Below are 14,823 nucleotides of genomic sequence, written 5' to 3'. Positions count from 1 at the left end.
CCCAAAGACCATGGGAAGACCCATATATAGGCATATGTTTATTTTTAGGCACATTTCTAACCTTAGAGAATAGCCTTATCACAGGTAGGTACACCATTAGTGAGAACTAGAGTGTTCAAACAGAATTAGTTGTGGGCCAAAAGAACTGGCTTGGCTTAAGACACCTTGCTACGATGTGATTTGATGACCTTGATCTGTCTGCAGTTGAGGTTGTTGACCCTGGTCTTTAAAGCATTGTCATTATGGCTCATTTTTACTAATTTCTATCTCAGGATGACAGTTTGCACCATCTTGCAAGCAAAAACTCTTTCTGAAGCTGCACAGTATCAGTTGTCATGAATTTTCTTATCATGAAGATGAATCTGGTTTTATAGCCTCTTTCTGTTCTCTATAATTTATTCTTTTTTTATCATCTTTACTGGAGTAAAATTGCTTTACAATGGTGTGTTAGTTTCTGCTTTATAACAAAGTGAATCGGTTATACATATACATATGTTCCCATATCTCTTCCCTCTTGAGTCTCCCTCCCTCCCAACCTCCCTATCCCACCCCTCTAGATGGTAACAAATCACTGAGCTGATCTCCTTGTGCCATGCGCCTGCTTCCCACTAGCTATCTATTTTACATTTGGTAGTGTATATATGTCCATGCCACTCTCTCACTTCGTCACAGCTTACCCTTCTCCCTCCCCGTGTCCTCAAGTCCATCCTCTAGTAGGTCTGTGTCTTTATTCCTGTCTTGCCCCAGGTTCTTCATGACCTTTTTTTTTTTTCTTAGATTCCATATATAGGTGTTAGCATATGGTATTTGTTTTTCTCTTTCTGACTTACTTCACTCTATATGACAGACTCTAGGTCCATCCACCTCACTACAAATAACTCAGTTTAATTTCTTTTTATGGCTGAGTAATATTCCATTGTATATATGTGCCACATCTTCTTTATCCATTCATCTGTTGATGGACACTTAGGTTGCTTCCATGTCCTGGCTATTGTAAATAGAGCTGCAATGAACATTTTGGTAAATGACTCTTTTTGAATTATGGTTTTCTCAGGGTATATGCCCAGTAGTGGGATTGCTGGGTGGTATGGTAGTTCTATTTGTAGCTTTTTAAGGAACCTCCATACTGTTCTCCATAGTGGCTGTATCAATTTACATTCCCACCAACAGTGCCAGAGGGTTCCCTTTTCTCCACACCCTCTCCAGCATTTATTGTTTGTAGATTTTTTGATGATGGCCATTCTGACCGTGTGAGATGATATCTCATTGAAGTTTTGATTTGCATTTCTCTAATGATTAACGATATTGAGCATTCTTTCATGTGTTTGTTGGCAATCTGTATATCTTCTTTGGAGAAATGTCTATTTAGGTTTTCTGCCCATTTTTGGATTGGGTTGTTTGTTTTTTTGATATTGAGCTGCATGAACTGCTTGTAAACTTTGGAGATTAATCCTTTGTCAGTTCCTTCATTTCCAACTATTTTCTCCCATTCTGAGGGTTGTCTTTTCATCTTGTTTATGGTTTCCTTTGCTGTGCAAAAGCTTTTAAGTTTCATTAGGTCCCCTTTGTTTATTTTTGTTTTTATTTCCATTTCTGTAGGAGGGGTGTCACAAAGGATCTTGCTGTGATTTATGTCATAGAGTGTTCTGCCTGTTTTCCTCTAAGAGTTTGATAGTGTCTGGCCTTACATTTAGGTCTCTAATCCATTTTGAGTTTATTTTTGTGTATGGTGCTAGCGAGTGTTCCAATTTCATACTTTTACATGTACCTGTCCAGTTATTCGAGCACCACTTATTGAAGAGTATGTCTTTTCTCCACTGTATATTCTTGTCTCCTTTATCAAAGATAAGGTGACCATATGTACGTGGGTTTATCTCTGGGTTTTTCATCCTCTTCCTTTGATCTATATTTCTTTTTTTGTGCTAGTACCATACTGTCTTGATTACTGTAGCTTTGTAGTATAGGCTGAAGTCAGGCAGCCTGATTCCTCCAGCTCTGTTTTTCTTTTGCAAGATTGCTTTGGCTATCCAGGGTCTATTGCATTTCCGTACAAGTTGTGAAATTTTTTGTTCTAGTTCTGTGAGAAATGCCAGTGGTAGTTTGATAAGGATTGCATTGAATCTGTACATTGCTTTGGGTAGTTGAGTCATTTTCACAACGTTGATTCTTCCAATCCAAGAACATGGTATATCTCTCCATCTATTTGTATCATCTTTAATTTCTTTCATCAGTGTCTTATCGTTTTCTGCATACAGGTCTTTTGTCTCCTTAGGTAGGTTTATTCCTAGATATTTTATTGTTTTTGCTGCAATGGTAAATGGGAGTGTTTTCTTAATTTCACTTTCAGATTTTTCATCATTAGTATATAGGAATGCTAGAGATTTCTGTGCATTAATTTTGTATCCTGCTACTTTACCAATGCATTGATTAGCTCTAGTAGTTTTCTGGTAGCATCTTTAGGATTCTCTATGTATAGTATCATCTCATCTGCAAAGGGTGACAGCTTTACTTCTTCTTTTCCGATTTGGATTCCTTTTATTTCTTTTTCTTCTCTGATTGCTGTGGCTAAAACTTCCAAAACTATGTTGAATAAGAGTGGTGAGAGTGAGCAACCCTTGTCTTTTTCCTGATCTTAGTGGAAATGGTTTCAGTTTTTCACCATTGAGGACAATGTTGGCTGTCGGTTTGTCATATATGGTCTTTATTATGTTGCGGAAAGTTCCCTCTATGCCTACTTTCTGGAGGGTTTTTATCATAAATGGGTGTTGAATTTTGTCAAAAGCTTTCTCTGCATCAATTGAGATGATCATATGGTTTTTCCTCCTTCAATTTGTTAATATGGTGTATCACATTGATTGATTTGCATATATTGAAGAATCCTTGCATTCCTGGGGTAAACCCCACTTGATCATGGTGTATGATCCTTTTAATGTGCTGTTGGATTCTGTTTGCTAGTTTTTTGTTGAGGATTTTTGCATCTATGTTCATCAATGATATTGGCCTGTAGTTTTCTTTCTTTGTGACATCTTTGGTTTTGGTATCAGGGTGATGGTGGCCTTGTAGAATGAGTTTGGGAGTGTTCTTCCCTCTGCTATATTTTGGAAGAGTTTGAGAAGGATAGGTGTTAGCTGTTCTCTAAATGTTTGATAGAATTCACCTGTGAAACTCTCTGATCCTGGGCTTTTGTTTGTTGGAAGATTTTAAATCACAGTTTCAATTTCAGTGCTTGTGATTGGTCTGTTTATATTTTCTATTGCTTCCCGGCTCAGTCTCAGAAGGTTGTGCATTTCTAAGAATTTGTCCATTTCTTCTAGGTTGTCCATTTTATTGGCATAGAGTTGCTTGTAGTAATCTCTCATGATCCTTTGTATTTCTGCAGTGTCAGTTGTTACTTCTCCTTTTTCATTTCTAATTCTATTGATTTGAGTCTTCTGCCTGTTTTTCTTGATGAATCTGGATAATGGTTTATCAATTTTGTTTATCTTCTCAAAGAACCAACTTTTAGTTTTATTGATCTTTGCTATTGTTTCTTTCATTTCTTTTTTATTTATTTCTGATCTGATTTTTTTTTTTTTTTTTTTTTTTTTTTTTTGTGGTATGTGGTCCTCACTGTTGTGGCCTCTCCCGTTGCGGAGCACAGGCTCCGGACGCGCAGTCTCAGTAGCCATGGCTCACGGGCCCAGACGCTCTGCAGCATGTGGGATCTTCCCAGACCGGGGCACGAACCCGTGTCCCCTGCATTGGCAGGCAGATTCTCAACCACTGCGCCACCAGGGAAGCTCCCTGATCTGATTTTTATGATTTCTTTTCTTTTCTTTTCTTTTATGATTTCTTCAGTGATGTCTTGGTTATTAAGTAGTGTATTATTTAGCCTCCATGTGCTTGTATTTTTTACAGATTTGTTCCTGTAATTGACATCTAGTCTCACAGTGTTGTGGTCAGAAAAGATACTTGATACGATTTCAATTTTCTTAAATTTGCCAAGGCTTGATTTGTGACCCAAGATATGATCTATCCTGGAGAATGTTCCATGAGCACTTGAGAAGAAAGTGTATTCTGTTGTTTTTGGATGGAATATCCTATAAATATCAATTAAGTCCATCTTGTTTAATGTATCATTTAAAGCTTGTGTTTCCTTATTTATTTTCATTTTGGATGATCTGTCCATTGGTGAAAGTGGGGTGTTAAAGTCCCCTGCTATGATTGTGTTACTGTCGATTTCCCCTTTAATGGTTGTTAGTATTTGCCTTTTTAATGAGGTGCTCCTATGTTGGGTTCATAAATATTTACAATTGTTATATCTTCTTCTTGGATTGATCCCTTGATCATTATGTAGTGTCCTTCTTTGTCTCTTGTACTAGTCTTTATTTTAAAGTCTATTTTATCTGATAGGAGTATTGCTACTCCAGTTTTCTTTTGATTTCCATTTGCATGGAATATCTTTTTCCATCCCTTCACTTTCAGTCTGTATGTGTCCCTAGGTCTGAAGGGGGTCTCTTGTAGACAGCATATATATGGGTCTTATTTTTGTATCCATTCAGCCAGTCTATGTCGTTTGGTTGGAGCATTTAATCCATTTACATTTCAGGTAATTATCAATATGTATGCTCCTATTCCCATTTTCTGAACTGTTTTGCATTTGTTATTGTAGGTCTTTTCCTTCTCTTGTGTTTCCTGCCTAGACAAGTTCCTTTAGCATTTGTTGTAAAGCTTGGTTTGGTGGTGCTGAATTCTCTTAGCTTTTGCTTGTCTGTAAAGGTTTTAATTTCTCCATGAAATCTAAATGAGATCCTTGCTGGGTAGAGTAATCTTGCTTGTAGGTTCTTCTCCTTCATCACTTTAAATATGTCCTGCCACTCCCTTCTGGCTTGCAGAGTTTCTGCTGAAAGATCAGCTGTTAACCTTATGGGGATTCCCTTGTGTGTTATTTGTTGTTTCTCCCTTGCTGCTTTTAATATTTTCTCTTTGTATTTAATTCTTGATAGTTTGATTAATATGTGTCTTGACATGTTTCTCCTTGGATTTATCCTGAATGGGACTCTCTGTGCTTCCTGGACTTGATTAACTATTTCCTTTCCCATATTAGGGAAGTTTTCAACTATAATCTCTTCAAATATTTTCTCAGTCCCTTTCTTTTTCTGTTCTTCTGGTACCCCTATAATTCGAATGTTGGTGTGTTTAATGTTGTCGCAGAGGTCTCTGAGGCTGTCCTCAGTTCTTTTCATTCTTTTTTCTTCATTCTGCTCTGCAGTAGTTATTTCCACTGTTTTATCCTCCAGGTCACTTATCTGTTCTTCTGCCTCAGTTATTCTGCTATTGATCCCTCCTAGAGAATTTTTAATTTCATTTATTGTGTTGTTCATCATTGTTTGTTTGCTCTTTAGTTCTTCTAGGTCCTTGTTAAACATTTCCTGTATTTTCTCTATTCTATTTCCAAGATTTTGGATCATCTTTACTATCATTATTCTGAATTCTTTTTCAGGTAGACTGCCTATTTCCTCTTCGTTTGTTAGGTCTGGTGGATTTTTACGTTGCTCCTTCATCTGCTGTGCGTTTTTCTGTCTTCTCATTTTGCTTAACTTTCTGTGTTTGCGGTCTCCTTTTCTCAGGCTGCAGGTTCATAGTTCCCGTTATTTTTGGTGTCTGTCCCCAGTGGCTAAGGTTGGTTCAGTGGGTTGTGTAGGCTTCCTGGTGGAGGGGACTAGTGCCTGTGTTATGGTCAGTGAGGCTGGATCTTGTCTTTCTGCTGGGCAGGTCCACGTCTGGTGGTGTGTTTTAGTTGTCTGTGGCCTTATTATTTTAGCAAACCTCTCTGCTAATGGATGGGGTTGTGTTCCTGTCTTGCTAGTTGTTTGGCATAAGGTGTCCAGCAGTGTAGCTTGCTGGTCGTTGAGTGAAGCTGGGTCTTGGCGTTGAGATGGAGATCTCTGGGAGATTTTTGCTGTTTGATATTACTTGGAGCTGGGAGGTCTCCTGTGGACCAGCATCCTGAGGTTGGCTCTCCTACCTCAGAGGCACAGCCCTGATGCCTGGCTGGAGCACCAAGAGGCTTTCATCCACACGGGTCAGAATAAAAGAGAGACAAAATAGAAAGAAAGAAGATAAAATGAAATAAAATAAAGTAAAATAAAATAAAGTTAGTAAAATAAAAAATAATTATTAAGAAAAATAGTTTTAAAAGTAAAAACAAACAAAAAAAAACAGATGGACAGAACCCTAGGACAAATGGTAAAAGCACAGCTATACAGACAAAATCAAACACAGAAGCATACACATACAAACTCACAAAAAGAGAAAAAGGGAAGAAATATATATATCTTTGCTCCTAAAGTCCACCTCCTCAATTTGGGATGATTCATTGTCTATTCAGGTATTCCACAGATGCAGGGTACATCAAGTTGATTGTGGAGATTTAATCCGCTGCCCCTGAAGCTGCTGGGAGAGATTTCCCTTTCTCTTCTTTGTTTGCACAGCTCCCGGGGTTCAGCTTTAGATTTGGACCCGCCTCTGTGTGTAGGTTGCCTGAGGGCATCTGTTCTTTGCTCAGATAGGATGGGATTAAAGGAGTAGCTGATCCGGGGGCTTTGGCTCACTCAAGCCGGGGGGAGGGAGGCAGTGGCGGGCTGCACAGGCTCTCGGGAGGGGAGGTGTGGAGAATGACCTGTGCTCGCAAACAGGCTTCTTGGTGGCGGCAGCAGCGGCCTTAGCGTCTCATGCCCGTCTCTGCTGTCTGCACTGATAGCTGCGGCTCGCGCCCTTCTCTGGAGGTTGTTTAGGCAGTGCTTTGAATCCCCTCTCCTCATTCACCCCGAAACAATGGTCTCTTGCCTCTTTGGCAGGTCCAGACTTCTTCCTGGACTTCCTCCCGGCCAGCCGTGGTGCACTAACCCCTTCAGGCTGTGTTCACTCCACCAACCCCAGTCCTCTCCCGGGGATCCGACCGAAGCCCGAGCCTCAGCTCCCAGACCCCGCCTGCCCCAGCGGGTGAGCAGACAAACCTCTCGGGCTGGTGAATGCTGGTCGGCACCGATCCTCTCTGCGGGAATCTCTCCGCTTTGCCCTGCGCACCATTACTGCGGTCTCCTCCATGGCTCCGAAGCTTCCCCCCTCCGCCACCCGCAGTCTCCGCCCGTGAAGGGGCTTCTAGTGTATGGAAACCTTTCCTCCTTCACAGCTCCCTCCCACTGGAGCAGTTCCTGTCCCTATTCTTTTGTCTCTCTCTCTTTTTTTTTTCTTTTGCCCTACCCAGGTACGTGGGGAGTTTCTTGCCTTTTGGGAGGTCTGAGATCTTCTGCCCCGTTCAGTAGGTGTTCTGTAGGAGCTGTTCCACATGTAGATGTATTTCTGATGTATTTGTGGAGAGGAAGGTGACCTCTGCATCTTACTCTTCTGCCATCTTGAAGCTCGTCTATAATTTATTCTTTATTTCATAAATTCTCTGTAAGTTTTCACTTCCTCTGTCCCTGATAACTCTGCTTTTTCTCTTCTCATTCATATTCTTGAATGAGTTTCTTTTGCAGAGTCATGTCTTTCTGCTGAGAAAATTCACTTAGAATTTCTGCTGCAAGGATCTGGCCAAATTCAGTGAATAAGAGTCAGGTTCTACCTTCTATATTTGTTCTTACAGCTCATGCCTGACTGACACTTCATCACTCAGTTTGGAATAGAGATGAGCACTATGTTTTTCTTTTTCTTTCTTTTTTTAAAAAATAGATCTTTATTGGAGTATAATTGCTTCACTATACTGTGTTAGTTTCTGTTGTACAGCAAAGTGAATCAGCCATATGCATACATATGTCCCCATATCGCCTCCCTCCCATCCTCCTATCCCACCCCTGTAGGTCACCACAAAGCACTGAGTTGCTCTCCCTGTGCTATGCTGCTGCTTCCCACTAGCTATTTTACATTCGGTAGTGTATTTATGTTGATGCTACTCTAACTTCACCCCAGCTTCCCCCTCCCACCCTGTTTCCTCAAGTCCATTCTCTATGTCTACATCTTTATTCCTACCCTGCAACTAGGTTCATCAGTACCTTTTATTTTTCTTAGATTCCATATATATGTGTTAGCATACGGTATCTGTTTTTCTCTTTCTGACTTACTTCACTCTGTATGACAGACTCTAGGTCCATCCACCTCACTTCAGGTAACTCAATTTCCTTTCTTTTTAGGGCTGAGTAATATTCCATTGTGTATATGGGACTATCTTTTTCAACTACTGTTAGCTATTGTTAACATCGGTTTTGTCAGGGAAATATCTATCACTTGTCTTTTCTTCTTTTTCACTCTGGTGATCTGCCAGCTGCCCATTGTCAAATTCATCCCATGTATATAATTTTTAAATTATTTTTGCCTTTAAATTCAGGAGCGATATCAAATTATCTCATCTGCACAGTCGACTTTTTCAAAACCTCTATTTATTTTCTTTGTAAGCAAGATCTTTAATCTGTGTGTTACTGTGAGTTTTGTATAATTTATTAGTTCACAAGCTCAATATAATGCTCACTCCAGTCTTCTGTTTCTTATAGCAATTATAACATGCTCTTCTCAAATCAAGTATTTGTAAATCCAATAGGGTTTGGATTCCCATCTCCTCATAACTTAGTTTAGCTTAATTTTTTCTCTCAAATATATGAAATTCTTTGGAAAACCTTGTCATTTCAATAGATATCTGTCTTACCAAGTATTTTTTCAGTTTCCTTAGATTTTATTTTTTCTCAACTCTCAATATAATGAGCAAATTTCCCACAGCATTTGATTCATTTCTTAAATTGAATATTTAAGGCAGACATGTTCCTTTTTTTTTTTTTTTTTTTTTTTGACGTGGCTTATGGGATCTTAGTTCCCCAACCAGGATCGAACCTGGACCAACAGCAGTGGAAGGGCCGAGTCCTAACCACTGGACCACCAGGGAATCCCCTTAACTTTGTTTCTTGGTTTCTTCAAAAATATCATTGCTTCTCTGATTATTTTTTATAATCTGATATCTTTTAAATTTTTTAAAAGTTTATTTTAAATTATTTTTAAACATTTATGTAATCGATTGTTTTTACTTGATAAATTCTACTATTTAAAAGGAATATTCTTCAGGAGGAAAGTGACAAACTAATTCCAATAAACAAACAATTATAGGCTTCTAAGGCTTTTCATAAAAATCAGGTCTGTGTCCTCTGGCACCTTTGTTGTGGTTGAGACAGCAGTCAGTTAGGTATCTTCCATTGTAATCTTCCCTCTGGTAGTTCTTAACATTTTCTCTTTATCCTTGAATATTTCTAAGTTTCTCCTTCTTTGTGTTTAAGTGTGACTTATTTTTACTTGACACTTGGAGTATAAGTTCAATCTTAGGTCTCCTAAGTTCAATTCTGGAATATTCTCATCTATTATCTCTTAAACAAAGTCTTCTCTATCATTTCTTTTGAGTTCTTTTATAAGTAAAAATTTTCTTCTTAACATAGATGGATAGATAGATACATAGATACATAGACAGATAGATGATAGATAGATAGATAGTAGATAGAGTCTTATTCTGTTTGGGCTGCTATAACTAAATGCCACAGGCTGGGTGGCTTATAAACAACAAAAATTTATTTCTCACAGTTCAGGAGGCTGGGACATCTAAGATCAAGGTTTCAGCATGGTCACCTTCAGGTAAGGGCCCTCTTCCTGGTTCATAGCTGGTGTCTTTTCACTGTGTCCTCACATAGTGGAAGGGGCGAGGGGTCTCTGTGGGGTCTTTTTTATAAGCTGCATTCTTGAGGGCTCCAGCTTCATGATTTAAGTAACTGCCAAAGACCCCACTCCCAAAATTATCATCTTTGGGAGTCAGAATTTCAACCTGTGAATTTGCGGGACATGTACCTTCAGACTACGGTGGATAGTCAGATACATAGATAGATACTGGATCTGTCTCTCCAGGCTGCATTCTACATCTCCCATGTCTTTTCCTTCTTCAACAATATCCAGGTTAGCATTTAACTGATTTATCTTTTTTTAAAATTTCAATGATATTTTCAAGGTTTATAAAGGTTTCTCTTTCATATCCACTTGTTCTTTTTTTTCCTTGTTTACATTCAAAATCCCTTGCTCTTTAATGGGTATTACTTCTTCATTTATCTCTTAAAGCATAATTAACATACTAATCTTCGTCTGATAGTTTCTTAAAATTAATTAATTTTACCTAGGAAGAATTCATGATCTTATTATTTAGTGCTACCTTTCTTAGCATTAGATTTCTTCATATGTTTTGGAACTTTGACTTCTATACTCATTGTGAGTAGGAGGTGTTTTGTGTGTGTGTGTGTGTGTGTGTGTGTGTGTGTGTGTGTGTGTATGTGTGTGTAGTTTTCTCTCTGTGTGTATCTGCCTTTCTTTCCTCTATACTCACCTTTTCTTACCTAATCATTTTATGTCCATCTTTACCTGACCTCCCAGCTTTCTAGACCAGAGTTGTCTTAAAATGACACTTCAGGTCTCCTGTCACAGATTTATGTTTGGAATATCACAGAATCAGGCATCAAACCAGCAGATGCTTACTTCGTTTTCTGATTGAGAGGTTAAATCTATATTCCCCAGCCTTTAAGCCAGAGATCTAGATTTTTTTAAGGCTTCTCTTTAGCATTTATAAGCCCCCAGCTTTAAGAAGTGAGTCTGAATCTGATGAGAGAACTTCTGAGTATTTATTCTTCAGGGATAGAACCCATAGCCACCATTTCTACTTCTAGAACCAGAGCTGGGCAAGCTCATGGTTTATCCCTGCTCTCCACTTTCCAGTTCTGGTTCATTTCTGGCCTGTGGACATGCCCATGTCTTTTTTGAATGCAAATACTTTAAAATGTTTTTCTCTTTTTATAACTGACCATGTGTTTAGAGTAGAAGGAACAAATCAGAGCACAAACTCATTGTGCCGCCTTCACAACATATACTACTAACGAATTTTTCATGTGTGTTATTTTAGTCTTTTCAACTTCTTTGCTTCTTCAGAGCAGATATACATCTTATACATGCCCTATAGTCCCTACTGTGCAGACCACAGACATCAGTTGCTAAACAGTTCTAAACACAGTTGCTAAACACTTCTTAAAGTAATTTCGTAATATAAAAAAATCTGATTCCTAATCCAAAGGATGTTGTATATTACATATCAGAATTTGTCAATATATATCTGTGTATGTTTGAGCATGTGTATAAATGTATATTTTTCACACCTATTAGGATTCCACTGGGTTTATTTACCTATTTATATGATTCTCCTTCTGCTCTCAGGCTGGCCAAGGATAACTTGAGTGTGATGAAAATCTCTCTTTATTTCAGAACACAGAAGGAGACCTGAAATTTCAAATGACAATTTTGGATTCTGCTACAAAGCCTCTTCTCCTAATATTTTCAATTGATTTTATTGCTTGATTGTTTTTAACCTCTTACAAAACACAGATGGCCAGACTTACTCTGTGTAAGGGCTGGCAAGGAAACTAACCTGACCCACTGCTGTTTTTATTTCTTGTGATAGTGTTTCCATGTGGAAGTTGGTAGCTCAGGATCACATTAAGAGTCAACTGGGTGCCAAGGCCTGTGCCTTGAACTTTCTAGAGTTTAGAAGTCATCAGTCCAACTTTGCAACTCATTCTTCAAAACCAGGCAGTCCTGTATTTTCCTTGGCCTTTTTCTCTCAGCAAATATTTTAAGACCTCAATTCTCACTGTGGGTTAATTATTCTCTTCTATTTGCTGGGATAATAATTCAGCAGGAGCTATTCCTAACCAAGGAAATGATGGCAGAAATTATATAGTTGAGAATAATGGCTTGAAAACCATGAAAGTCTAGAAACTTGTGCAAGTCTGACACATACTGGCTTGGTGGTCTTCATAGGGAATGCACTGAAAAAAAAGGTTATTTCTTCACTTTTAAAATGAGATCACTGTAAAGACTAAATATTTATTGAATGACAATAATGAGCTAGCCCCTTAGAAAAATGAGACCAATACTTACTACCTAAACACTTTCCAATTAAAAAGGTTGTGATTTTAACTCAGCTGGTTCTTAATTAGAGAAATTCCAGTAGATGAAAATTCACATTTAATAAAATAGAAATATTGGTAAAGATTATTTACATTATTAATATATACGTTTAATTAACTGCCAACTAAATATTTTCAAGAGAAGCATGAGGAACCTGGCTGAAGAGAAACTGTAATCATTTGTACTTAGTACTTTTAATTATTAATATGCTGAAACCTTCAGAAAAGAAATTTTCCTAAGAAACATGAAATCTCAACACCACCAGTTTGCTTAGTGAACCCTTCCTTATTGATGATACCCAGGCAGGATGAACGAAAATTCTTAATCTTTAGTGTTTCTAAGTAACACTAGTTGGTTAGAGATCTAGGACAGCTTTTATAATTAAATGAAGCTTAACAGTTATGCTGAAATGCCAGAGACAGAGTTGGCCTTTTCAAATCTCTGGTCCTTCATGTTAGTTAAAAACAGTGACAAGATATATAGAAATCATTTACTAGCCATTTTGGAACCAAAAATTCCAAAAATTGTTCTTTTTATTTCAGGCCCTCCAGGGAAACGAGGTAAAAGGGGCCGAAGAGGAGAATCTGGTAAGTCTCTCTTTCAGCTGTTCTGTGTCATTCATGTTCTGGCTAGGTTCCCACATCTGTTCCTCCTAATTAGTAATTATATTGTTCTGTTGGATCTTGTGTGCATGTGCGCGCGTGTGTGTGTGTGTGTGTGTGTGTGTGTGTGTGTGTGTGTGATGTTTATATCTTCTCTGCTACACATAGAATTTCTTTTTAATCTTCTTATTTCCATCAAACAGTAGAAAGGAGAAGTTTGCAAAATATTATTAGTTTACTAACCCCTGGCACCCAATGTTGGCTTATTTACTGTGTCAAGTTAAATCTGCCCTTTCAGTGTACAGCAGAGGGTTTCTTAGCCACATGCAGTACAGCAGCATCACCCATCTTTCCACCTACATAGGTGATCAGTCATTGCACACTCTCTGCGGAAACATCTGCCTTGGGACACTGGGGTGCATGTCCTGGAAAGCTGATTATTATTTTATCCAACTGGTAAAAGTTTGTCATGCTTTAACTCTCATTCTTTTCACAATTTGAGAATTTTTATTCACCTTGTATAACCATAGAATTTTAGTGATGACAGGAGCCTTAGTCATCAATACAGAGTTTTCATTTCGTAGTTGAGGAAATGGCGACCCAGAGCAGTGAGGTGGTTCAGCTGAGGCCATACAATTTGTTATGAGCAGAACTAGAAGCACAACCAATTGTCCTGACACCCAGTTTAGTGATTTTTGTTTTGTTTTGTGCTTTCAGGCCAAATCCCTATATGCAAAGTCAAATAAAAACTATTTTTTTCTGAAACCAAGATATTCAAATGAGTGTGTTCACTTGCGGTTTTACTAGTTTCATAAAGTCTAAGACTCCAAAACTGTAAATGTAAATGTGAAGTCTTAAAAGGACATCAATTCTTCCTTGCAAGATAAGAGAAAGGTAATTTGAGGTTTGATTTTAGTGTACTAAGAAATGCTATTTTCCAGCATTTTCTACAAGTATTTATTAATATTAAAAACAATCTACTAAGGGTTAAAAAATAGAAATACTAACCTCTCAAAAAGAGCAGATGGCAGATTGATTTTTTTGGTCTCATTTCCTCTCCCTTTTGGAAATATGATGTCAAAGTAAAAAAAGTTTTTATGAAAACATAACTGCTTAATTCCTTTAAGAGAATTATCAAAAGTTATTTTTAAACCTCATTCACTCTAAGTAACTGGAAAGTTGTATAGGTATCCCTTTCATTGAGTGCAAAGTTTTATAATAGAGAATGTTTTATAGATGTTTTTGAGGCAAAAGAAATGATAAAACATTGGTGGACCCAAATAATCACTGAATTGATCTTTGTATCAAAAGAAAGAAGGAGGATTATGAAAAAAAAGTGAAAATTTTGTACTTATGCAGTTTTACAGAAAATATAAAAATCAATTCCCAACTTCTTGGCTACTGAGAACTGGCGCTTTAATTGAACATATGGTATGCGAAATATTGAAATTTTCTTAGACTTTGCCTGTGTTTTGATGAGAATACATAGTTTTAAAGAAACTTATATAAACATCAGGACTTAGTCTTTTATATATTGACAATACTACTGAATGATAAACATTCTTAGAACAAATAGCAGGTACCTTTCTGATTTAGCCATTTTACCAAACTCAAGAAATTTATATATCAATTGCCTACAACTGATGTATCATAAATGACTAATGCTCTTCCTAATTCATATTTTATCTAAATTTTTAGGTGTATAAATTAGAAAGTCTTTTCTTAAAATATATGAACTTCTGAGTAATTCATAAACAGTCCTCAGGGAATATTCTTTGAAATTTTACATAAAATTTTGTGTGTACCTAGATGTAAATGCATTTTTCTGATATGGTCTCATAATAGGTTCATGATCTAAAAAATGACTGAGAGGCACTAAATTCTTAAGTGATTTCTATGTCTCTTGTATTGTGCTGATGATTATTATGATGTTCTAATCTTTTATTAAATCTTAGTATTTGTATATTCACTAATTTGTCTCTCCCTTTTTCTTATTCTCTCTTCTCTCCCCCCACCATAGGTCCTCCTGTAAGTATATTTGCTGCATTCTGGCTCCTCTACATAATCAAATCACGTATGTTAAAACTGTTAAAACATCAAAATATACTCTATATTTAAATTAGAAAAATGTTGCTGACCTTTTTAAGAGTATTTAACTGTGGGACATTATTTTTTAAGTATACTGTTTTGTGATCATGTGATATGT

General features: G+C 37.4%; 1 protein-coding gene across 1 annotated transcript in view; it reads left to right on the top strand.

The window, feature by feature from the left end:
* Positions 1 to 14,823, top strand: part of COL25A1 (collagen type XXV alpha 1 chain) — a 463,430-nt gene that overhangs the window by 239,620 nt on the left and 208,987 nt on the right. The window contains exons 3-4 of the mRNA XM_067036470.1: positions 12,558 to 12,602; positions 14,638 to 14,645. Of these exons, the coding sequence (XP_066892571.1) occupies positions 12,558 to 12,602; positions 14,638 to 14,645 (53 nt within the window). The remainder of the gene's footprint in view (positions 1 to 12,557; positions 12,603 to 14,637; positions 14,646 to 14,823) is intronic.

Source organism: Kogia breviceps, chromosome 6 (genome assembly GCF_026419965.1).
Source record: "Kogia breviceps isolate mKogBre1 chromosome 6, mKogBre1 haplotype 1, whole genome shotgun sequence".
Taxonomy (NCBI): domain Eukaryota; kingdom Metazoa; phylum Chordata; class Mammalia; order Artiodactyla; family Physeteridae; genus Kogia; species Kogia breviceps.
This window is presented reverse-complemented; position numbering and strand designations above follow the sequence as displayed.